At 39.0% G+C, this 26,855-nt stretch overlaps 1 protein-coding gene across 7 annotated transcripts in view; it reads right to left on the bottom strand.

The window, feature by feature from the left end:
* The window catches only part of SCAPER (S-phase cyclin A associated protein in the ER), a 241,814-nt gene that overhangs the window by 54,301 nt on the left and 160,658 nt on the right, over nt 1-26,855 (bottom strand). For all 7 annotated transcript variants that reach the window (XM_083850810.1, XM_083850808.1, XM_083850809.1 and 4 more), the window contains 2 exons: nt 20,524-20,650; nt 531-646 (listed from right to left, as the gene is read on the bottom strand). In XM_083850810.1, coding sequence (XP_083706936.1) covers nt 531-646; nt 20,524-20,650 — 243 coding nt within the window. The remainder of the gene's footprint in view (nt 1-530; nt 647-20,523; nt 20,651-26,855) is intronic.

Here is a 26,855-nt window from a genome sequence, read left to right as displayed (position 1 = left end):
TATTTTTCTTTTTCAAGAATTAGATATTTCAACCCTTCTGCTCTCACGTGCATAAAGAGGAATTCCTCTAATCCGTGAGAATTTGGATTTACATTTGTAGAAGCCCTTTCAGCCAGCAGTATCTTAGAAGAACTTTTTACTTTAAAAGTAGTCAGACTACAGTGAATTAGAAGCCTTCAGAAAGAAAATATAAGAGATCTTCCACTAGAGATCATTACATACCAACTTCAAAAGATACGTACTTCCTCTTTTATAAAAGGTAGCCTCTTTGTTTAATAATGTTTTCTCTTTTCTCACTTTGTACAGTTGAGGATGCCATTGTTCAAACACACCATAGATAGAAAAAAGTCACAAAGTTTGAAAACTAGAAGTTGAGTGGAAATGTCTTTCACCTTCCATGGCAGCACAGAGTAGAGCATGCTTTTTCTTTGAAGTTAACCATTGGACTATGAGAAGAAGCAGTAATGAAGCAGCAGATGTGAAATATTCTAGTGATACCAAGTGGCCAATGAAGGACTGTTGATACTTACTTGAAAGGAACCCGTGAAACTGCATTCAGGTTGGTGGGAGAAGTCATGGCTTGAAGAACATGTTCAAGGGCAGTCAGTCCTCCCGCAGCCCGAAATGCTATTTGATCTGCTGTGTTCTAGACAAACACAAAAGAAAACCAACAGAAATTAATAAAATTCCTGGATATGACAGATGACTGGAAGACAATTGTCCTGAGTTTTCATGTCAGTGTAGGAAATCTTTAATACATGTATTTATCACATTGAGCACTTCTGAAAAAGAGCAATGAAATGTCTGTGCACAGGCAAGAGTATTCTTCAGAAGGTGCAGGAGTTGAAATTCCTGCATTACTTTTTCGAAGATAACACATACATGCCACGTACTATATAAAGGTAACACTTACAAATGAATACCATAAGAATTTTCAGTAATGACATAATGTTTTAGGGATTTTAATGAAGTTAATCTTTACCTGTTGCTGTTACCTTTGTAGCTACACTTTAATGCTTTTCACATCATTTCTTTCCATCATTTATCAGCAGTCCTGGCTATCGGGGGAGGTCCCAGTTGACTGGCGGCTAGCCAATGTGACGCCCATCTATAAGAAGGGCCGGAGGGCAGACCCCGGGAACTATAGGCCTGTTAGTTTGACCTCAGTGCCAGGAAAGCTCATGGAGCAGATTATCTTGAGGGTCATCACGCGGCACTTGCAGGGCAAGCAGGCGATCAGGCCCAGTCAGCATGGGTTTATGAAAGGCAGGTCCTGCTTGACGAACCTGATCTCCTTCTATGACCAAGTGACGCGCTTGGTGGATGAAGGAAAGGCTGTGGATGTGTTTACCTTGACCTCAGTAAGGCTTTTGACACCGTTCCCCACATTCTCCTCAAGAAACTGGCTGCTCGGGGCTTGGACTGGCGTACGCTTCGCTGGGTTAGAAACTGGCTGGATAGCCGGGCCCAGAAAGTTGTGGTGAATGGAGTCAAATCTGGTTGGAGGCCGGTCACTAGTGGAGTCCCCCAGGGCTCAGTACTGGGGCCAGTCCTCTTTAATATCTTTATCGATGGTCTGGATGAGGGCGTCCAGTGCACCCTCAGGAAGTTTGCAGACGACACCAAGCTAAGTGCGTGTGTCGATCTGCTCGAGGGTAGGAAGGCTCTGCAGGAGGATCTGGATAGGCTGGAGCGATGGGCTGAGGCCAACTGTATGAAGTTCAACAAGGCCAAGTGCCGGGTCCTGCACCTGGGGCGCAACAACCCCAAGCAGAGCTACAGGCTGGGAGATGAGTGGCTGGAAAGCTGCCTGGCAGAGAAGGACCTGGGAGTATTGGTTGATAGTCGGCTGAATATGAGCCAGCAGTGTGCTCAGGTGGCCAAGAAGGCCAACAGCATCCTGGCCTGTATAAGAAGCAGTGTGGCCAGCAGGTCGAGGGAAGTGATTGTGCCCCTGTACTCGGCTCTGGTGAGGCCGCACCTCGAGTACTGCGTTCAGTTTTGGGCCCCTCGCTACAAGAAGGACATCGAGGTGCTCGAGAGAGTCCAGAGAAGGGCAACGAAGCTGGTGAGGGGTCTGGAGAACAAGTCTTACGAGGAGCGGCTGAGGGAGCTGGGATTGTTCAGCCTGGAGACGAGGAGGCTCAGGGGCGACCTTATCGCTCTCTACAGTTACCTTAAAGGAGGCTGTAGAGAGGTGGGGGTTGGTCTGTTCTCCTACGTGCCTGGTGACAGGACGAGGGGGAATGGGCGAAAGTTGCGACAGGGGAGTTTTAGGTTGGATGTTAGGAAGTACTTCTTTACCGAAAGGGTTATTAAGCATTGGAACGGGCTGCCCAGGGAGGTGGTGGAGTCCCCATCCCTGGAGGTCTTTAAAAGACGTTTAGATGTAGAGCTTAGCGATATGGTTTAGTGGAGTACTTAGTGTTAGGTCAGAGGTTGGACTCGATGATCTTGAGGTCTCTTCCAACCTAGAAATCTGTGATACTGTGATACATGTTTTAATGAACATGGACAGTATCTAGATAGGTATTTCCTCTTTCTTACAAGCTTTTTTGAAAGGAGACAACCTCCAAACTTGTTCCCTGATTTGTTCTACGTGTGCATAAAATCACTTAGGCAGATCACATTAAAACGTGAGTGCCATTATTATGCTGATGATACCAGGTCTTGCATTTCACAGCATGTGGACCCTGCAAATTCAGTCCTTGCTCTGAAAGAAAGCCTGACAGCATCACCAAGCAGAGTGTTATTTTAGCCTTTAACCTTTAGTTTTGTACAGTATTTTGCTAAAACACAAGTATACTTTGCAAAGCACAAATCTACATTGTAAAGAACTTCCTTTACTGCTGTCTTTCTATCAAGCTGAAGTGAGTTTGTAATTTCTCCCAGTTTAGTATCATTCAGCTTTAATCCCTATTATTCTCCTCTCTAGATTACTTAATCAGCATTTTGACATTTAGCTATCACGGAAATAAATCCCTAAGTATGCTCATGAAAGGGGTGGGGGTGGAACTTAAAAGGAAGAAACACAAACTGGCAGCAAAGCCGGGAAGGATTCTTGAGCAAACTGTTCACCAGGTCTGTAAAACTGCCACCCAGTGATTAGGAGCACGCTACTGATCTCACTGGCTTTTGGCATGCTATCAAACATATTTACCTCCAAGGGTTCTTTCTGGATGGAGAAATCCAAGAGCTTTTAGCCCATTTATTGAAACACAATGCCGACTACAGAAATAGCTGCTGGCGCACGGTGCTTGTGAGTATGTGCCAGTACGTATGCACCATGCAGGCACCCTTCTGCCAACAGCCCCCACTGCAGGGACAGCTCCTCCGCCTGGCCTCGGGTCAGCGCAGGTGATGAGAACTGCTGGGAAAGCATGCCCCAGCCACAAAGGAGCAGAGTGTCACTTGAATATTGCATCACTGACGTTTTCAGAGTGAATGCTGTGTGACTGTGCCATCTGAGAAAACAGTGAAAAATGCACAGGCAACTCCTCAGCTACCCATGATAAGAGACCTCAGGTAGAAGACGAGCTGTGTGTAAGGAAAAAACAGTATTAAATCATCCCAGGGCTGAAAAATATTGCCATACTCTCCTGAAATATAGCAGCCAAATAAAACCAACATGTTTTTAAGACGTCTGAATTAATTTCTACTTGAGATGGTTTTCAAATTTTGAAGTATTTACGTATTCATCTGAAGAAATCTTTCTTAAAGCATAACCATATGAGAGCAGGGTATCTTACTCAATTTGTTTCTTTCTAAAATTAACCTACATGCTTCAAAATATGATCCAAATTCACTTAATGTTCTGTAGTGCTTAATCTTTATGTTAGCTGATACGTTAGAAGTAGGCTGAGGCATACAAGTTACTCAAAGCCCTTGCTCAATAATATTGTTCTTTAAATTGTATACAGAAACCAAAACCTGTTACTAATTGATGCTCACTTATCATTCTCTGTTGCTTTGTATTACCCACTGACCTGTATGAATAAATCAAAGATTTCAGCGTGTCTGAATGAAAGACCCATTTGGGTAATTACAACTTTTACTTTCGCAGCACCAAAAGCACCGAGCAGATCAGGCACCACACGAATATGAAAAATGACAGATCCTATTGGGAGATAACGTTAACTCCCTATCTGGAAGAGCACAAACCAGCATGGCACGTTTTTGCTGCCTGAGAGAATCCTCCAGCCTTCTAACCTAGTCTCTTGAATTACTTAGCTAGGTGCTTATGAAAACTGTTTCATAGCTTCACTACAGAAACTGTTCCTTCAGAGTGGCTGCACAGTTAGATTGGGAAGCTTACTCAGCAAAGGCAGTCAATACAGTGAGGTTCATGTGTTGTAGAAAAGATATTTAAGTTTGGTTTTCAAACAGTGAAACTGCTTTGCCTTGCTCATGCATACTTTCACAAATATGTAACTATTTTAAACAACATTTTTAGACAACCTGATTGCAAGTATAAAAGGATTTCAAAGCTCTAAAGCTACCCTGTCATGCAGAACAGCAGGGGCAAATGAACATGTAGGGAAAAAAATGATTATTACTGTCATCTAAGCATTTCTGGACAGAAAGAGGAGAAGGCACAAAAGCCATGCAGATGCCCCCTAAATTTGTCTTAATCATTGCAAAAATAGCATTGGAGATGTAGTCCTCAGAACAGATGACGCTGCACTCAAAACTAATACAAGAAAAAAAGTCTTGTTTTCTTTGCTTTTCAGAAGTCTGCATCATTGTAAAATACAGTAGTTCTGTTTGTACAGGAGGAAAGCCAACACAGCTAACGTGATATTAAGTGTGCATTTATGATTTTTGGACTCCTATATACTTGTCATTTAGAGCACGCGTTAACTAACTTCAACACAGCAGTGTATGAATCATGTACCTCTTCAGCAGAATGTAGGCACACTAATGCACACGTGGCAAACTGAACAGAAATGACAACAAACCATGTAACAACGTTAAGGATTAATTTTGAACTAAGCATTTTAATAAACTTTTAAAATTAATCTTTTCTTTTTTAAATCATGACAAACACTCAGGAAAGGTCCCTGCACACTCCCACCAAGTGTGGCTGATTTACCTGTTACAAAACCTTAATGGATTTGAATTCCTCTTTTCTCCTCTCCTATGGCTTGAGTGACAACTGACTAATAGGATTACAGGCTCCATTCCAATAATACAGCTCAGCAACATGCCAGCAAAAAATGACAGCCTAAACCTGAATTACATGGCCTGGGAATCCATCCAATTATTAACTAAAGTAACTGTTATTACCTAACCTAATCAAAGGAGAAGCAGCTGTTAATCTTTGGTGGCCTGCAGTGTAGTAGCGGTCAGACTGGATGAACTGTCTTTGTACTTGACTCCTCTACAGACAATAATTACGTCCTTTGTGATCAAGAAGGAAGGGCTTCCCAACCTTCCAGACAGAGGCAGAGGCAGCAGATGGGGAACAACTGTCTGTGTGTTCATTAGCAAGACAGGGTGGATTTTATCAGGGTTTGGCATCTGTGGCACCTTCAGAAGCACCACTTAATGATACCAGTAGATTTGGCAAAGTCAAGAACTAGCAGGCCAAATACAGAGCTCAAAATAACGGTTTCATCTCATCGTCTGACATTTCACAAAGAAAAATAAACACAGCAAAAACAAGTCATTAACACATATGCCTCACAATATCCAATTACTCTGCTCAGACACACAGGCAACAGAAATATGTGAAAGGGCCAGTAGTGTTGTTACTTTGCTGGGGTTTGCTTCATTTGTTGAGGTAGCTGGATAATATAACTGTATGCCTTTGAAATAAAATCAAAACAGGAGAAACATCTTTGAGTTATTTATAAAAGTCAGCGGTTATACTAAGTAACACAGAGCGAAGTAAAGTGAGCATCAATTAGTAACACTTTTTGATGCCTACATAGAATATTCCAGGGCAGAAGAAAAGCCAAAACTGCTACCCTGCTCTGCTGCTCCCGCTTTACACAGGCCATTGGACAAACTGGAAGGTTTGTCAAACAAGCCTGGAGGCCAGAGAAACCTGCCTCAACGTGAGACACTATGGAAGTACAATCTAGCGTATGTCAGGGAAAGTAAAAATATGACAGGATCACCGGATGGAAGCACCTGAATGGGAAGACTATTTCTGATAATGCACAGTAACAGCTGGTATTTATAAGTCAAGACTGGATGAATTCAGATAAAGTGATTTTTTTAATGCCAAGAGTAATTAACGACTACCATAATATACTTAGGATATAGTCGACACTCAATCATTTGAAGTTTTTAAATCAAACCTGATTATCTCCTAGAAAAATATGATCCTAGTTAAATCACAATTTATTAATTTGGTGCAAGAGTTATTGGGTGAAATCCAACGTTCTATACCAAAGTACTCACTTCCATACATTTCTCCTGTTAAAGTACTCTTATTATTTAATATACAGAGAAGAATCAGAAATAACGCAGACCTTTAACATCCAAAATGATTTCATGCCAGCTTTAGCATCTCTGTTCCATGTAACTTCAGCACTTCAGTTTGAATATCAGCACTTGCATCGGAAATCTTTTCAAACTACCTTTAAAAATACTGCTGTGCAAACCACTCCACAGACAGGCATCTATAATCAATATTCTGATGTTGATTAAAAAACATTTTCCTTCCTCATCCAAAAGAACGCATTCTGCTAGTCCCACTCTGTATGTCTGAATAAAAAACTAATCTGAAAAGACATTTTGAAGAGACCTCAGGAACTAAAACTGGTAAGATGGAAAATATTTGTGAATGAAACCCAAGTATTTTGAAACTTTGATTTCTATTTCTGAAAGAACACACTGAACTTGTGTGACTATTCTGCACTTGTTAAACTGTTTACTGAAGGAAGAAGTAAAAACTAATTAGCAAAATGTAATTGAAATCCATCTTCAGAGTGTTCTTCTTTCGTTTTCTTGGCTGTTTGAAGATTCTTAAATGCCAGGAGCTAAGAAATACAGGTCAAAGCTGCCTCAGAAAAAGAAGCCAGATAACTGAATCCTGGGCTGGATCCTTTTTCTTTTTTTTTTTTTCTCCTCTCTTTAAATAAATGCATCATTGTATCTACAAGCACATACAAAATCACAGATACGCTGGTCAGCATAGAAAATCTACACTCCTATTAGTCCTCCAAGAAAAAGTGTTTTTAGTAAGAATCACTGGAGAGAACATAGCAAAATAATATTTTCTACTAAAATACTCAATTTTGTTTTCTGTAATAAATATATCTAGTGAAATCAGTACTATACTAGTATAATAACGCGCTGTTCCCCCTGAAAAATCTTAAACTGGTTTTCAAAATGAGTGATTCGACCTACAACAGAATTTCAGGCACCTGCACATCAGTAGGAAAATGTAAATCTGAAACTAGGTGCGGTACTCAAGCACGAGACAGGACTGGCTTAGTATCATCTATGTACCGTTATGGGGAGGCATTCATTCACATTAAGGACATCTAGCAGGCGTTTGTGCCAACTCCCCCTTCATGAATTGCTTACATGTTAAGGCAGCCAAGCTCCTTAGGTAATGCTATGCAAGGCCACAGAAAGGAGGGCTTGAGTAATGCTCCTTTGCACAAAGCAAAGGGCAGAGCTAGCTGATTCTGAAGCCTTAAAGATAAGCCAGCTCCTCTAATTTCTGTGTTTGCATCCCAAAACAACCGATCTCAGTGCCTTCATCTAGGTGAGGATGCTTACCTAGCATCTGCTTAGATCCTGAGGTGGTAGGCAGGTAAATTCACGATACCTCCCTGCAGGATGTTTGGTACTTCCACACTCCCCTGTAGAGCTTACCCTGCGGCCTCTAAGCCATTTGGACAATACGGTTTGGTGGTGACTTTTTTTCCCCCTTTTCTTTTGTTTTCTTTATTAACAAAGCTATATTAATTCCATTACACATATTTAGCATAAAGGAAGAAGAATACATAGGTACAACGAGAAGAAAGACTGAAAAAGAACAGCTGTTGCTATACCACTGAAATATAACAATAAAAACTAAACTTTCTTTGTTTTCAAATTCAATGAAAAGTTCAAAAAAAAGTCATTTACTACTATACTTTCTATAAGCACATTACAACTGTCATATATTGCAAGCTACTTAAAATCCGTCTAGGTCTGTTCTGAAGACTGTCTTGCAAACACTAAATGTCACGTGCTTATAAATTTAACTTCTGCCTATGCACATTCTTTAATTCATACTTCTGTTTCCAAATGTTGTTCCATATTATAAGGTAAACCACACTGAGTAGGGCTCCTTTTTGAATTACTGCATTATCCTATTGAGGAAGATGAACCTTATTCCAACAATCTTCCCAGTTCTGCAGTTTCTTTTCAGTTCAACAGTAAAATCACAGAGAGGCACTCCATTAATGACTGTGTTGATGTTGAGGACAGGACCGTCGCAATCCTGTTTGTGAACTTCCACAACCCAGTGAAAGCCATAAAACAAAGACAGGTGAAGGTAAACCAGTGAACCACATCATCTGTTTAGCTGCTTTCACTCATTCTAAGGAGTCTAACCAGAAATAGGCAATATTGTTGGTGAAAATAAGATGTCCTTATAAATATTAAGACAGCACTGAGCATTACAGCACTTGTGCTTATTAAAAATAAAAATGTTTATTTATAAATAACTGGACACCCAATGAGTGTATCAATTCAAAGAAAAGCAAGGATAAAGGTTCAACCAGGAACAACTGCTCCTAGATCTCTATGGATGACTCAGTTAGGACCATTTTGACAGTTCCCAAACAAATATACTAAGAGCACCACTTACGTGATCTTCTCCTGTTCTCTCCCAGAATTTTTTTGGACAAGAAATGTCCAGTGAATAGAAACTTTGCAGATCTCTTGCATGATTAATTCATTCTTAAATTCCTATTGCTGACATTTCATTATTGAAAATTTTGGCCACAGGAAAGCAGCAGTGACTTCAGCTGAACTATGAAAACCAGTGCAATCCAGCAAAACTAGAGATATTAAAATTATGTGGGAGAAGATAGAGAGAGGGAGCTACGGTTGTTTGTTTGAAGACCTGCAGGGCAGCCAAAAACTCTTGAATTCTAAACACAGCATTCACACTGATTGCCTTGGGTACTCTCTTATAACCCCTTGGACTGTTTGCCCGTTACCCCATCCACATGATAGTAATAGATGACTGCTGTGTAGATAAAAAAAAAAACGTGGGTTTGTGAAGTATTTCAGATGAGAACACACAACAAAGGGCATCTTTAGGTGATACGGTTTCAAATCAGAAGTGGAATTTAAAAAATATTGAACGTGTGTTAACATATACCAGCAGACTAAATGAAATAAAACCTTTAGTTCTTCAAAAAATATAAAAACAAAGAAAATAATTACTTTAGCCATGATCTCTATCTAAATTGGCACCTGCTCATTAGCAGAAATGCCTAGGGCACTTTCTTACCACCGAATGCTCACTGCTGTGCCTGTGCTCAGTGCTATCACTGGTACAACTGCATGGATGCCACTACCACAGGCAGACAGATGGGGCGCAGGAAAACACAATATGAAGAAAATAATTAACTGTGGTTATTTACGCTGATTTTATGATATTAAAACAGATCTCTTGTCCTGCAAATGCTCAGTGAAGAAATGACTTTGCATATGTTGGAACGTATTCTGATACAAATGGACACAGAGGAAAAAAGAGCACCAGACCGGACAGCAAAAGGTCTCAACTAGTAATGCGTTAAGTGCCTTGGAAGCTAACAACATCTAACTGCATACCACAGAATCAGAAATCACAGCAGTTTTCAGTAACAGACTGCAGAGTAAATCTTGGAATAACAACACTGCAGAGCTTATCTGTGAACTGAACTTGCCTTGTAATACCATTTCCAGCAAACAAGTTAAAAAATAGTCTGTGGCTGACCTCTAGTAACAAGTTCCTATTTATATGTTCATCTTGAGAAAAAGGTTAATCCACAGATTACAGAAACTCCAGGCAAACAAATTATTGATGATATAAAGCTGCCTGGTCCAACTTGCACGAGGCAACACACATCTGACCTATTGACTTCCTCCTGGCAGTGACAAGGAATGTCTGCTTGGGCAGAAAATGCTGTCCCAAGAGCTCCGCCTGTGTTTGCACGCAGCCTGCTCTTTGAACGACAGCCACCGGGGTATTGCTATCCTGCCCACCGCCACCACTGGTCGGATGAGGCGATGTTTCTGCAACTAGGAGTAGTTTGTACCACACAGAGTTAAGATGGCTGATGCAGTGCTCCGGGGGTCTCTGCACGTTGCTGAACCTTTTCACACCATGTGCTTTCTGGCAACATGCATCTCTGACACTCAGGGCTGAATATTCACACATGAAAAGCTCCTTACCTCCCAATTAAAGGCTTTGAAGTACTGAGTTCGTTTTGAGTAGGGTTACTTAGATCTCAGGTTTTCCATCAGTTATATCCATTTGATCGGATGCTGAGTTCATGCTCTGAACTCAATATTCTGTATTTTCCTAAGGACAGCTTTAGTCTTGATTTACGCTTAGAGCAAAGGAAGCATAAACACAGAATTCCCTGTTATGTTCTGTGTTCACAAAATTACTAGATTTTTGTGGTAAAATACAGAGATCCAAGGGCCTGAATTCTAGTTTTAGCTGGTAAAAAAAGACCTGTGTTTAAGTTTTAAAATTCTATGCACTTCATAAACTTTGGATTTTGACTTTAAATCATTTTTAAACTGCTGTAATTCAGCTTTAAATTTGATTAATGACTTCCCTTCCCCAGACATCACAGCAGGCTGAAACTGGCTACTGCAGGAGTATCCGAAGTTGAATACAACTTGTTGAATACAATTTATATTCCACTGGCCACAGGCACACACATCCTGCAAAACGAGGAGCAAGACAAAGCTTATCGGCTGTGCTGCCTCCTGTCCCTAACCAACCTCACCCCAATCCCTGCCAACTGGCTGATTTAAGGAAGGTATTTTGTATCTTAAAGAAGAGACAAATAAAAGGTAAATATCCTCACTGTCAAACACCAGCAGCCAGACACTTGCACTTTTTCAATAAAGGACCTTCCAGGCCCATGAAAAAGAGCTAAGTCCACTTGTTGATTTCACACAGTAAAATTAAAGGTGGCAACTCTCAGTGCTTTCTTCTTCCTCACTGGTATAAATCGAAAAACCAAGGAACTTGCCCTTTACGCTCAGCAATTGCTGTCACTGTGATTTTGGTGAATGCCATTAGGGCAGAAAGTAGGACTCTACTGATACCGAGCTACAGAAAAACGCATTTAAGTCTCATACAAATCAGAATAAATATGCCTCTTTCAGAGCCATTACGACTCACGTTAACTTAGTGTGATCTCCTGGACCAGATCACCACAAATTTCAATCTTAATTTGGTGTCCATGGTACCAAGGTAGAACGAGGCCAATAGAGAAAAGGTGATAGCTTCTCTATCCTATGGCGCCACAAAATAATCTGAAATATTCCCCAAATTTATCCTCATTTCATTTTTTGAAATTTGTAGTTCGCCAGTTGCTACAAACACAAGTTCTTTTCTGTTTGAAAAAAATACTTATTTTTATATTCCAACAGAAAATATTCAAATTATTCCAATAATTTCAGCTTCTGAAAATACTATCTAAGGAAAATATTTGGATGTTACGACTATGATAAAATTATGAACCTTATGACACATAAAACAAAGCTATTACAGATATTTGACCTGCACTGTTAATTTTTATTGGATTAAATTTATTTCTTATTTTCAATCTTCATACAGAACATATCATATGTTTAGCTAAAATGAAGCTTAAAGTTTTAACTTCTGATTACCTTTAAAAATAAGAATAGCAATTGCTTTCATTAAGAACAAAGCCCCAGAACTTGGATGAAAGCAAAGAAAAATTAAGATAGCATTCATTTTTTAAACACTGTGGCCACTAAATGCCCACTGCCCAGTGTAAAAGAAGGCTTTTTGCTGTAAACGAACGAGCCGCGGATCACATTCATTGTATGGCTGCGAGCCAAAAGACACATATCATGTCCCTGAGCGAAGGCAGCAGGTTACAACATGACAGCATCAATGGCCCCACAGGGTCCCACTGCGGTGCTGCGAGGCTGGCGGAGGAGCGGGCATGGGGCTGAAGTCAGGGCATGTCTTGTCCCAGTGCCCTGCGTGGGCCGTGGTGGGGTCAGTGCAGCTGCGGCCCCATGGCACCGGCCTGGCACGAGGGCGCGGGGAACGGCCGCTCGGTACCAGAGGCTGGCTGCCCCTCACCCGCACTAGGGAGTAGCTTCAGGCGTACATCACTCAGCTACACGCCTACGTAACTGCGGGCGTGTGCCACTTTGCTTTGTGTTCTTCATTTTTAATATGAACACTGTGCATGGCGATAATTTTTTTTTTCATATAAACACCCTATAAAGTTGACTGCACGTTTAAGTCCCAACAGGGTGTCTGCTATTTACCTGCGTAAATATTCCACACATCAAAACCAGGAGGCCTGCTGCTGTAAGAAGCTGAGTGGGAAACGAAGCTGTGCAATTTTTAAGCCCACTTGCGCAGTGCCACAGGACTGGCTGGAGCTGCTGGCAGAAAGGCCGAGGTGTGCTCTAATGACAGGAATACCCCAACTGAACGACACCGGGGCTGGTTTGTCCCCTACAAGAGTCAACAGTGCCTGAGTTCCTGTTCTGATGATAACCATAATGCAATTCACTGCACTTTGAAAATTAATGGGCAAACCAATTTAGCAGGTAACACCTCTGGCCCTAGAAGTCGCTTCAGTATTAACCAGATTGAAATCTCACGTAAGCATTTTTTCTTCCAAACCAGAATTTGACTTCTAAATAGAGCTGTGTTACTTGTAAGGATGAAGGGGACGTGCCGTTGTTCCTGCCCGTAGTGTCCTCTAGTGGGGAAACGGGAGATGGTAAGTAAATGGGAAAACAAAGCTCCACATCACAGAAGGTATCCCTTCAAGGAAAAAAATTCCTCTCAATCACAAAAACACCTATAAAAGTCTGGCATTTTGACTGAGCTTTTCATTACTATAATAATGTTCAAATGTCAAAGTTTAAGTAACTTTTGAAAGCTTCAGTCAGACTGAGAAATTACATAGTCGTGAGGCTGTTTACAGAAACCGGCTGAGGTGCACTTCTTGTGCTCACACACCGCTGTGCCTCTGTGTGCACATGTACACAGATGTGAGATCACAAAATACTGATGGTGGGATACAAGCTGGGTTACGTCATATGCCATGACTTAGGCAGAATCCCTGCACCAGTAATTTTCACCCTTTCTCACATGCAATGCCCTATGATGCTCTGATTCACCAATTTTTGCCACCATCTTATTACTAGGTGACCCTTCAATGCTTCAAAAGCAAGAATTATTAATTCTGAAGAAATTAATGAGTCATTGCTTCCACTTCTAACACTTCTGCTTTCTTCAGAGATAATCATCATCCTTGTCCCTAAGTAGTCTAACTAACAAAACTAAGTTAAATCAGGATCACTCATTTTTAGATAAAAAATTAGGTTTAAAATTTGCTACTTCTATTTCATAATGAAGAAAACTTTCAAGTGTGAATTACAAGTGAAACAGCAAGCTATGACTTGCACACTCTAAAGCTAGGCTGATTTTTCTGAACACATAATCTAGCTTAAAATATACTACCTTGTTATGTTACTTTTGCTTAGCTTAGCAATTCTAAATTCCTTCAAGAGTTTGGTATCAAATTGCAGTATCTTGTCTAGTATTCATTCAGTGATTATGTGGAGCAATGATGCCATATCCATTTAAAATATACTCAATAGTAAGTTTAGAAAAGCTTAAACATACATCATTGCCTTTTCAGCTGGTCCAGAATACTTCTGAAAAATAAAATTCAGCTGTTAAATTCAATGTCTTTCAGTCCTTTTGGACGGCTACACTACTCTGCTACACTAGAAATAGGCAGCTACCTAGGTGCTTGAGCCAGCTTCACAAACTATTGCAGCATCAGAACCAAATGTGTAAGAGATGGGGAACCACAATTCTTACTTACTGTGTTCTTATATGGTATCTTAAGTATGTAACATTTTTGAATATTTGCTTCTAAAATCTGTTTGTCTGCATATATGCATTTTACACACACACAAGAACAATTTTATTTTATTTTTTTGTGGAGGATTTTTAAGAAATTTATCGCAAATGGTACAAAAGCTTGCACATGTTCCACTTAACACTGCCGAAGAGTTAGTACATGGAGCAAAAACAGTTTTTAATCTTACTGTTTAAGTTTCTGGTGATTCAGTTTCTATTTTTGGGGGGGTGGGGAGGAGAAGGACTAGCTGGACAGACAACTCAATGTGCCTTCCAGAAACTGGCCTATGAACCTTCACACTGGCTATGGTCACCACACCCAGTGGGCCTGACAGTTTAGAGAACAAATCATAAATAGGCACCCTAACTGTGCTGCTAAGGCCAGCCATTTCTGACAGTCTTTACAATGGCATAAACACTGTCTCCCTATAGTCCCCTTGTATTTGAAAGTTACAACAAACATTGTCCTGAAATGTAAATAACTGACATCATGACTGCTGAAAAAGGAAGACGAAAAATCTATCTAAAAATTGCAAAAACAAAAATGTTGTCTGGCACTAAACAAACCATTAATGGTCATCAAGAGAGCACTTTTTCGAAGTTACAAGCATTGAGAGCCTTTTTAAAAATAATAAAAGTATCGAAACAAGAAACAATTACTAGCTTAGATTCACACATTTTTGAGTTACAAAATCAGACCTTTTCCTAAGTGAACGCATTTTTTTCCCTGAAATCACTTCTCAGGATGAGGACTATTCCAGCTTAATAAAAATAAATACCTTGAAACTTAGCCTACTGAAAAGCAACTACTGTTAGAATTGTGCCAAGAGAGCTGACGAGTAAGCATAAGCAACATGAATGTGGCTCCATTTGTTATAAGCCTCCTCTTCTATCCACTTCAGTTCAGTTTTAGTCCCATACTTTAATAACCTAATTTGCAGTATTATTTACTGCACCTAGGAAACCTGAAGGAAACCGGAACACACCTATCCTCAAAACAGCACAAAATCCTAGTAATTTTATAAACATCAGAACCAGGGAAATCTTGCTTGTTAGGGTTTTGTGCCTAGTGATGAGTGTGAGTTTCAGCTTTATCATTTGCTTAGGCTGGGACATTTATGAAACCTCTGTCCTTCCCCTGTAGCTCTCTCCTCGGCAGCACATCTGTAGGATGCTCCCTGTCAAATCACTTAAGTTAGAGGAATTGTATAACTTGCGTTGTGATAAATACCTTTTTCAAACTCGTGGTCTGACGAGAAACGTTATGAAAAAACCTGCAGTTAAGCAGATTAACTGTTGCACTTGAATTCCAAAAATCCTAAGGTTCCCTTTGTGATCATACCGAAACCGTGTATGTCATATTCCCAGTCAGGAGGATGTGAGATACATTAACAGCTTGTCTTGATGTCACATATACGTATTGAACACATTTAACAGCAGTGATTTAACTGCAGTGTTTTAGCTGCAGCTGAGCCAGGTGAAAAGGCTGCTGCCCTCGGCTGCTTGTCACCACGCTCCTTCCTGAACACAGCATCCAGCCACGGTCCTCAGAACAGCGGGGTGCGTCAGCTGTGGTACCATAAACGTTTTAAAGTAGGGCTTTTAAAAACTGTATCAAAACAAACTAACCGAAATAAACCCCACCAAAACAACACAAAACTAAAAAGAAAGTAGGGAGAATTTTAGGGAAGTGATGTGTCAGCAGGTCTAGGAAGACCATCTGAGTGAGCGGCAGTCACCTCTGACCCAGGTCAGGTTCATAGCCTTAGAAATATACGTACTGCAGGCAGCGGAACACATAATATTTACACAGCAGAAAATAGTGGTTTTGTTTGTTTGTTGTTTTTAAATCAGTAACGATCACCTCTGTACACTGAAGAAAATTAATGATATTAGCAGCTTAATACTGTACCTGTGGTCACACTAATAGGATACACTGATTTCAATCAATTTTTTTTGAATTCCCTATTACAGGACATTTCTGTATGAGTGCTCAAGTCAAACTTGAGCAGTTAATCCTGGGTTCCCTGCATATCTGAAACACACTGCTGCCCTCAGTAATGGAAAGCTTAGGTCTCTTGAAGAATGGTCATGTATAAACTCTGAAGCAGAAAAAACTGCGGCAGGAAAACTGTTTTAGTCCTGCAGTTCTGCCTTCTTTAAGAGGCTACATGAGTTTTGGTTGGTGGTGGGTTTTTGTTTTTTTTTGGTTTTGTTTGTTTTTTTAAGCAAAGGCCAATTCTTAGGAGAATTTAAGATCTGATAACGTTCAGTTTAAGATCTTGAAGAGTTCCACATGACAATTTGCCAACATCAGGCCATGGCTTTTTGGTAACATTTGCATGCATTGTGCTATTGTGTTTGTGTGCATGTTTTTTGTTTGTTTTGTTTTGTTGTTTTTGTTTGTTTAATATTTTTTAAACAAAGTAGAGGTGAAAGTGAATACAGCTTCCTTTCAGGATTTCTGCCAGGAAGGATGAGAGACTGCACAAAACCTCAGGACTGCCTTCCAGTAACCTAGAGCACAACCCAATCAAAGCCCTAACAGTGTGTGTCAGATAGATCCAGGGGCAGCATACTGAGCACATACAGCGCCATCCAGCTTTGTACCTCCGGTCTGATGTCACCAGCAGAAGCAAGGACACATTCCAAAGGGGCATTGGGCAGGAATCTGTTTAAAATTGGAACAACAGTGTCGTTTATGACTTTATAGCACCGTCTATGTTGATTCAATTAAAACGCATGTGTGAACCACAGGCTGTGTGCAACTAATGGCCACACTTCTTGTCAGATCCTCAGAAGCTGCACTTTAACAATCTGAGTATCTAGAGGATATGCTGATGCAAAACCCCTTTAAACTAGGAATAAACGCTTCCTGCTGTATTGGTATTTTGCTCTTCATAAAACAAATCTTTATTTCCCTGGTGAGAAGGCATACACTTTTTTCAGTCAATGTAAGCTACTAACAAAAGAAAACTTAAATGTTTCAGAGTATGACTGAAAAGGTGTTTTTTTTTTTTTTTGAATCAATTTTATTTGACAATACTTGTGCATAACTTTTTCTGAGTCTGAAGAATTTCTAGTAAGTGGCAAGGATCTATTGTTGTTAACTCTGTCCTCCCTTAGGGCAATTCTTTATTCAACCCAGGCCATTAGTAAGGGTAAATCACTGTTATCAGCTCACACACACTGACAGCTTGTGTGGTTCCCACTCCCTCATTCCTCCCCCTACATTATGGTATATTTTTATGTTCTCCAGGGAAATTCAATTAACAGTGTCAGTCTCCTCCTCTCAGTCAATGACTGACACCATCAAGATTCTTTTCACCGCCCATTGACATGTAAGATGTGTCTGCTGATTTCTTGACTCACAAGTTAACAAGAGAATTACTATCCACTTCTATAAATGACTACCTACGATCTGTGCCGTAAACACAGTGACAGCTATTGCAATCAATCTTTCTTGACCTTATTGATTAGGACACTCAGATGTAATAAGACTTCTCCAGTGTAGAATAATGATTTGAGGGTAAAAATCCAAATCAACAACAAAATAATGTATGACTATCACCAAATTTACCTTTTATTTCCCGACTGCAGGCTCAACAAGCAGTAACATTACGAACAATTGATGATTAACATTTAGCTGCAATTCATGTCTTATTTAAAAGAATCTCAGGAAACTACAGTTTCCTGTAATTATTTCAATAACTTCACAAATAGATAAATCTTTTCAGAGACCTGATGCAACAACACATTTTCTAAATTTTCAAATAAATATGAAATTAATGTTTCAGTAATTAACACAAACACTGTACAATTGGAAAATGTTGGAAGTCCTTCAAAACTGCTATTAAACTTGATCAGCAACTCAGAGTAATTAAAATAACACACAGGAGAACAGTATCCCGGCACTGTTCAGTATTTAAAAGTATATGCTATTAGAAGCTGTATTTCACACTGAGTAAGCTGTGAAAACCTTCAAGCATGGCACTTATCTTTACAGAAACTAACTCTGAACCACAATGCTGAAACCCCCTCCTCAGATTTTATTAACTTGGTTTCTCTCAGTACTAATTTTCAGGATATCGTGATTGCAGCTATGAAAGAGAGGTCTTTTCTAAGGGTCAATGAGAGAACAAAATAACCTTCCTTTGGAAAACTCAAATATGGAGGTTCTAATGGTTTAAAAAGTTGTATTACAAGACAAACCACTGTGCCAGCAGGCCAACCACGTTGAAATAATAATAAAGATGAAAATTCTACGCTCTCAATTACAAAAATTCAGCATTTTATCTTAAAGCAAGGCAGGCTTTATAAGCACAGCACTTAAGAGAAAATTCAAACCATAAACACATACAATATATAATACCTCAACCCTCCACTGAAGACCAACCCCAAAAAACAGGCTTAGCAGTGTTCTGGGAAAGCACAACAGCTTTGTGATGTGGAACCTTCCTGAATTTTTGGTTGAGGAGAAAGGACGCCACCAGGAACAGCTGAGGCAAACACTGTCAAATTGCTGAGGGACCTTTCTGCATACTCTAACCAAGCACATTTACAGAAGAGCAAGGGAGCTCTCATTCCTCCTGACACGACACTGACAACTCCTGTCTAAAAAGCACCCCCAGAGCATTTCAGCTCTTTGGTGCTGGGGGACATGGAAGAAGTCTTACGACTCAGTCCTGTGAAAACTTGCTAATTGGAGTGCAGAGTTCTAAAAGTGTAACTACATGGCTCAAACCATTAACAACATCCAGTGAAATATTTAGTACTAAGATGACTATTTAGCAGTCCTTTCATTCGTTCTGCTGCAAAAGCATCCTGAGGACAACAGGCAGAAGGACAAATTAAAGTACAACGGATCAGACAAATCACTTGTAAAATATTTAGCCAGCTAGGTAAAAGCTTATTTATAATATAGTAATTATGTTTATAATAAACCTTATTAAACATATAAAATCAAACCATGATAGCCTGCATGTAATGACAGTCTTGTTTAAAAATAGCATTAAGCCAGATCTGTACTTTCAATTAAATCAAACTACCAACTAATGTCAACTTCTGTGCAACTCTTACACTGTGAGTAAGCAAAAAGATCTCCTACTTACTCTTAACTGGCCACTTTCCTCCCATGGGTGAAGTGCAAGCCATTGCAGCTGTAGGAAGCAAGATGAGAACAGAAAAAACACAACTAGGCAGTCTGGGTTGCAGCCAGACTCAAAATATCTTTGAAATACCACAGCAAGAGCTGTTCTAATCTGTGCTGGGGCTCCTGGCAGAACAGAGCTGGCCTCCTAATTAGAAAGCTCAAAATCTTCCACTGCTTCCTTTGGTTGTACCAAGAGGACAAATGGCACAGGATAAACAAGTGTTTATCCTCACTTTATCAGCCTTCCTCTACTCCTAAGCGCAACTCCAGTTACTAACATAGATTGGTATATGTTAGCACAAACTGGGAAATGAACAGCACACACTTTATTTTACAGAAATATGTCTTTTACATTACATGCGTATTTTTACTAATCTTTAAACTTCAGTAAATATAAAACGAAAGCCTATTTGCCACAATCTAATATAACAAAGTTAAACTTCATGATATCCGTCACAGAAATGTTCAAGCTTGAATCAGCTTTTATACTTTCAGAAATACAAAATCACTTACCTGGTCTTATTTAATTAGCTTAAATTCTACTTAAATCAGACAGTTTTCTAAAATACTAGAGAATACAACTGGAAAACAATCCATGTCAAATCCACTTGTTTAAATGTTGTTTACTTGTGGTAGAAGCACAGACTTATCTAAAGTTACTAATAGATCAGAAATGATGATGCTATAAATCCCATGTAAACAGACTAGAAATTTCATACAAGCCTGTTGTTTGATGTAAAAAAAATGATATTCATCTTCTACTAGTAACTAGAACACATCATTCTGCGTATGCATCAAGCTCATAGCAAGAGTCCTGAACCTACCTGCTGAAAAAAGTGTGGATTTGGGAAAGAAAAAAAAGAAAACTTGCACAGTTTTTCTCTTCAAAGCCTCCTTGTCATAAATTTAAACACTTAAATAAAAAATTGAATCCTGAAGTACTAATACCTAGTAACATAGGAATTCCAATACATATTTATAATTACTGCATTTTATTAGATAACTTCTCAAAATTAGTAACAAATGCATTAATTAATGCATAATGCTAGAAATAGAGCTCTCTCATGAACAGAGCTCTCTGTTCATTTAGACAGTTGAACTCCCTTCAGGAGAACTCCTTTCAGATACACTCTGAAACTTCCAAGCTTCTACTATAGTAGTCATTAGTATTCATCAATACACATCTAAAACATTCCCAAATCCAAATTGATATTGAGGGCAACACAGTTTATAGATTAATCACAACAGACAGTAACAGTCACAATACCTCTTTTTCCAGAATACGAGAGATCTCTCCTAAAGTCCGGTCCAGAGCAGAAACCTTGTTGTTTGCCAACAAACCGCTATCCTGCATCTGGAGGTGCTTGGAAAGGTCTTTTGCTAATCGCTGTAACCTTCAACATGAAACAGAAAACAAAGAGCAGTTAAAGCAAAGAAAAAGTCTCCAAATCATGGAAAATTTCATCTTTGTAATGATACTCCGGTAACTACATTTCAACAAAACAACAATGAAAATCGGTGTAACAATATCATCTATACTGAACAGCAACTAAAATGTGCAACACAGCAAGTAGGCACTGTCAGCTTTGAGTGTCTATGACTTTTCACTATCTGCTTTTTTAGGGAAATGGTAAGGAAATAATGTGAACAGTATAGCCATAAAGGCAATTCTTTATTAGTCCTATGTTTATTTATTTCATTGCTCAAACAAGTTAATTTCCCTATTATCCCTCCACAGTTTATCCTGCTAGTTTTTGTCAAGGAATCACAGAACGGTTTGCGTTGGAAGGGACCTTCAATCAAGATCACCTACTTCCACCTCCCTGCCAGTAAAGAATTTATTCCTAATATCTAATCTAAATCTACCCTTTTTTAGTTTAAAACCATTACTTTTTGTCCTATCACTACACTCTCTGACAAAGAGTCCCTCCCCACCTTTCCTGTTGGCCAACTTTAGGTATTGGAAGTCATCTTACTTTTCAATATGCTTTCAACATGCCCTTTTCCTCCATTGCTTGATTCTTCCCACCCACTTATCTGAGTAGTTCCCTCCTGAGATGAGCAAGAGAAACAGAACAGCAGACTACTTGGCTAATTTCTTATAGGCATCATAAAAGAAATAGCTCTTCAGGTTTATTTGAACAAATGAAAACTAGTGACTCTGCAGGCTACCTCAGAAAGGGCATTCCATTAATAAGGGTCAGTAATGAAGCCAAAATGCAGAGGTGGGAGAGACGCACACACACGTGGATTCGGACTCATTTAAATTTTACATATCTACCTCTGGGCTATTCGCCTATGCTCTCTTGCTAGGCAGTGAGGAACAATACACAGTTACAAGGCACCGCTCATTTCCTCCTGGAGTGTAAAATAAAGCACACTCAGTGCATCTTTCCTTGCCCTGAATGTGAAATCAGTAACTAGCTCACATGTAGACTTCTACCTCTGTAGAGGCATTAGAGGCAGGTGATAAAAATGCTAAACAGGGTCCCTTACCACGGGATTATGAGAAGCAGCGAGGAAGTATCAGTCAGTACTTGCCACGTATTTGCAAGCCACTGTCTTAGTACTACTGGCTGCTCTGCTGTGCTTGCTCGACCTTTCGTTTGAGCTAGTAGAACAATTTGTACTGGAAGTGGGAAGAAGCTGGTAACTGAGCAGCATGAGAGGAAGAAATACAGTTGTGATTAGAAGTAAATACAAACCTGCAGGAAGGATATCAATGTTTATCATAAAATGGGAGACCATCAGTGTGAAAGGGCCAGAAAGCAGTCACAAAGTGACGACAGAGTAACAGGAAAAAAAAGCTTGCCTTAACTGCTCTCCTAGAGGTGAGACAGGAGACAGAATGGCAGGAGAATGAACCACAACAGTCATGTGTTTAAAAAAAAAACAAACAACAAAATACAGAATATTTATTTGGAATGAGACCTGAACAGAAAGTTTCTACTTAATCAGTGGGAAACAGGTACTCTGTATCTTTTCTTTAAAGAAATTAAGAGATTTGTAAGAAGCTTTCAAAAGACACTGGAAATAAAGATATGTTTTGAAAGTACAAATAAAAATGATTTGCAGAATTTTGTGTTTTGGACTTATCATCATCTGGTCAGCTGAGTCCACTAATATTCAGCCTGTGGATTTTTCTATGACAAGAAAAATAAAGGGGTACTAAGGCCAACAAAATTTTCTGCACGGTTGTTTCCTCTGTGGAAACTGAAGTCGGAGGAAACACTCTAACACAGTAAACCAGGAGCTAAAATGGGAAAGAAAATTAAAAGCCAAATAACTGCAGGACTTTGACAATAAATCAGATGACCGCTAACGCTGCTGAGCTTAAGGAGTGGATTGTAGCACTGATGAAAAACTGAATTGCTGCAGTGCAGAAAGACGACTTAGAAGCTAGGTATTTCAGGTATTCTTGTGGGGTTTAAAATAGCTATTTTCTTGGCAATATCCTCGTGCATTAATCAAAAATAAAGAGGACTTCCATTGGAAACATCTACCCAAATTCTATGATTAAAGCATTTATAAACAACAAAAAAACCCAACACACTATACTGTGTGCAACTCCATGACAGAAGATGGCAAGACAGGTTTCCATTTGCTCCATTTAACATCAGAGGAATGGAATTCAACCAGGATTAAGCACAGAGGCTAAAGAAAGGGACTTTTCCTAATCTTAGTATTACAGAGAAAATAAAAACCCCTCTCCTACATGACAAGTCTGAAACCTTTTTTGATGAGACAGAAAAAATGTTTCATCAGCCATCAGCATACAAAATGTGTAAGGTTGATCAAGGCATTACTAAAAAGGAATCGAATAAAAAATAATCATGTTACATTGCCTTGTCTGTTGACATGTTCCCTTTCCCTTCAGTCTCAAAAAGAACTTTCATACATAAATTCCTGTCTTTCCTCATGCACCAGTGGTCACATATTGTTGTGAGAACCAATAAATACTTCATTTTGCATCACGCTGAAGTTCATGTTAGAAAAGTGAGAACATATATCCTCTTTTGCCAAATAATACTTTGTTAGTCTCTCAAGCATTTCCCTTTTCTCCAAATTAAGACACTACCTTAAATCAGTTTCTTCTTCTGGAATGATCTTCACTTACACAACTGGCACTCTTGAGCACTAATAACAAACTACTTCATTACTGGAACATCCCTTCTTTCCAGATGCTGCATTGAATTTTTCTCTTGCACCCACCCCAAGATTTATACACAGTCTAAGACAAAAATATCTAGATTTCTTAAATAATTTTATATGCACATTTTTGAAAGCCCATCTAATCAATGAAGTAGAACTGATTAGGTTCTTGATATTTTCTTTGCTGAAAAGCTTTTACCAAAAGACAGACTTTATGTTTCTTATTTTGATGCTGAAAACACAAAGAACATTTCCAGTTGTGCCGCATTAAAGAATTACTTCTTACATCTTCATATCATACTGTATGTTGGTCTTCTGTCAAAAAAGGGTAAAGTATGCTACATGATCATATGGGGAAGAGATGGGAAATAAAAACCCTCCTCCCACTGAGTGAGTCTTGGAGAAATTAAAATAATTTCTATACTTTATACTGACCTCTTGACAGCATCACAGAGAAATAAGAATTATTTTCTTTAAGACTGTTTCAAAGGACTAGAAATCTATGCAGGATGACTTGTACTTGAATATAGAATTAATCATTGCCACAAACAGATCTGGAAAGAGAACACCCTTTGGGCATATAGTAGATTAATACATTACGGTATCAACACCTGCTCAAGGACTATGAGGAAATACTGTTGAGTCCAAATCCAAACATTTTGAAAACAACAACTTAATTTTCACTCCATCTCAGAATTTGCATTCCTCCAAGGTTTAATGTGCCATGGAGGGAACAATAAGTAAGTGAAAATTTATTTGGCTAAATAAAAGGGAAAGTTAACATTTATGCCTTTTTATCTAAAATTATTTACATCCCACTCATTAAAACGTAAGCATTGCCTCCAAAGAGATAATTCAGAATGTAGAAGAAATATCCTAAAAGACATAAGGCACAGATTGGTTTTAGAATGTTACACTCTGCTAAATAGCATGTTCAGCAAATACAAATACATTATCGGGTCTTTTTGCACTGCAAATAGGAAAATGACGGATAGTCAAATTAAAGGTTTATAGAGAAAATATGTAAATAAAATTACAACGAAGTATTGTAAAATTAAGGGTTTGGTTTTAGCATAGGCTAAATATTTCTAGTAGGTTTAATATATTTTATAGACTAAAGGAAAAAGATCTCTGTCAATGTTTATAGGTCACATTTAATCTCCAAAAAAAAAAAAAACACAACCACCAAACCACCTTGAAATAATAACATCAATTTATTTCAGCACTTCCACATTTAAATCCATGATTTCTTGGCTGTGTGCTGAATGTATGCCCGGAAGGATCAGTACAAGTGGCAGAGACTGGTTACTCCTCCTGTGCGCTCCTGAGGGCGGCCAGAGGCCAGCTGGACACACAGCCCCAATTCTTGCCTGTGCAGTGCGTGCCTGGAGAGAACTGAGAAAGTCTGTGGCGGTTCCTGCCCAGCCCAAAACTGAGTTATGCTGTATCCTCCTAAAGCAACGTACAGCCCTGCTCTGTTCTGTACTACCCCTGCAGCAAAGTAACATACTCAGTGGCACACTTGACACATTCTAATCACTTTAGGAACGCAATGGAAAACACCGCTCTACTTCACAACATAGCTAGATGCCTAAATATGCAGCTTTGTACATCTTTGTTAGTCTCAGAAATGGAAGCTACCTAAAAACTGATGGCAAAATTGCTAAAAAGATTTTCTGAATTAATTTCATTTGCTATAAGAATGCTCTGGCAATTCTCTGAAAATAACACCTACTGCCCATCCAATGAGAGAGCAGATATTTACTTTTGTTTAAATTTAACTGAGTTTTATTTTATTTATATTTCAGCTCTTCTATAGTTCATACAGCTGTTTAAAAACAAGTTTTGCACAAATATTTCCAGATTCAGACATTTTTCCCCACTAATCAGTATTGTGGTATAATATTTTATAATTGACTTAACTGTAAACTGGCCTAGTACACCAAGAAAACCTACAAGGTCCATTTGTTTTGTGAACACACTGCTATACTGCACAAAAAAAAAAAAGAACGAACTGTGTCATTGAAGGCATTTATCTTCGAGGCTCTGCAAGAACAAACTCCACACTACATTCCTGACTCCTTTTTTTGTATTGCAGGCCTTTCTCAGAATAGTGGTTCTTTCATCAGACCGTCTGAAGTGCCCCTTTTCGTAGTTTAAAAAAGGAGGAAGTAAAAAAAAAAAATGAAAAAAACAAACAACAACAAAACAAAACAAGTCCTTCGTGAATGAGAGGAGAAAGTGGCTGAAGTATTAGATTAGGGAGGTTATATTTTTATTTTAAACATTCCTGCAATCGTGCTAACTCCCTTTAGGCAATCTTTCATTACCTTACTTTCCCTGCTTATATTTATGGATGACATTTATGCTTTCCTACCTTCAGACTGCTTTAACACTCAAACATACAGCTTTTGGAATAATAGATATTAAATAAATGTAACTAACACTCTTACTTTACGAAAGCTTTTTCCTTCCCTTTTAAAAACCTGCTCTGATGGACACCAAAGGATGCTGCAAACAGAAAGAGCCATCGCCCATGTGTGTTTTGATGGGCTAACTTTGCGGACTGGACACTAAATAATTACCTTCAGATCAGTTCCCAGAGAATCCGAATTAATACCACAAATGCATCAAATGTCCACTGGCTTTTATAAAACAACCTAAGTACAACCAATGACCAACCAGCTAATGAACAGTTGAAAAAGGCCACGGAGCAACAGAATGGCCATTCCCAAATGAGAATGAGTGCAGCACTTTTCCTTGAAAGGGCTTTCTACAGGAGATTGGTCAGAGACCAAGACACCAAGCAAGTAAAGCAGCATTTGTATCTATTTTTCTGCCTATATTAAGGGAGGCAATTTTTTGGATAGTTACTAAATAGAAAAAAAAAAAACGGTTTCAGGCATCTTCCAAAACTGTTTCTAGAAAAGAAACACTTAAAGCCTTTTACAATCCCCCTCAAGAATCAGTATATCCAGTACTCAAACTGGAAAAGGCACACATACCATGTCTATCAAAGCAAGATAAACATTCTCTGCTTTTTGATATTTGTATTATTTGTGAGGTTTAGAAAGCACTTGAATCACTGCTTCCTCAGTGAATGTTTTTATAAGCCTGCAAACCATACACTAACAAGAACTACTGAAACAATCTAGGAGCTGCCGCAGGAAATCAGTGGTCTCATAATATTAAGGTGGCTTAATCTTAAAGGTGATCTAAAAAGGCTTTTTACCTGCCAAAGACTAATTCTGGGTTCTGTCTTTCTGACATGACTAACAACTAAAATCAGATAAACTGCATTCCATAAATGGTTTTAGTTGTTTACAAAGACATAATCAGGGATAGGAGGAGTTAAAGAAACGAGACATAAGCAAGGAAACATACCAGAAAGTTGTATTTAATGATCTCATTCTAAAATTCATTTGCTTCTGTTAAGTGAACAAACAC

Source organism: Anser anser (genome assembly GCF_964211835.1).
Source record: "Anser anser genome assembly, chromosome: 10".
NCBI classification, from domain to species: Eukaryota; Metazoa; Chordata; class Aves; order Anseriformes; family Anatidae; genus Anser; species Anser anser.
The sequence above is the reverse complement of the archived record's forward strand: the minus strand, read 5'-3'. Positions and strand labels throughout refer to the sequence as shown.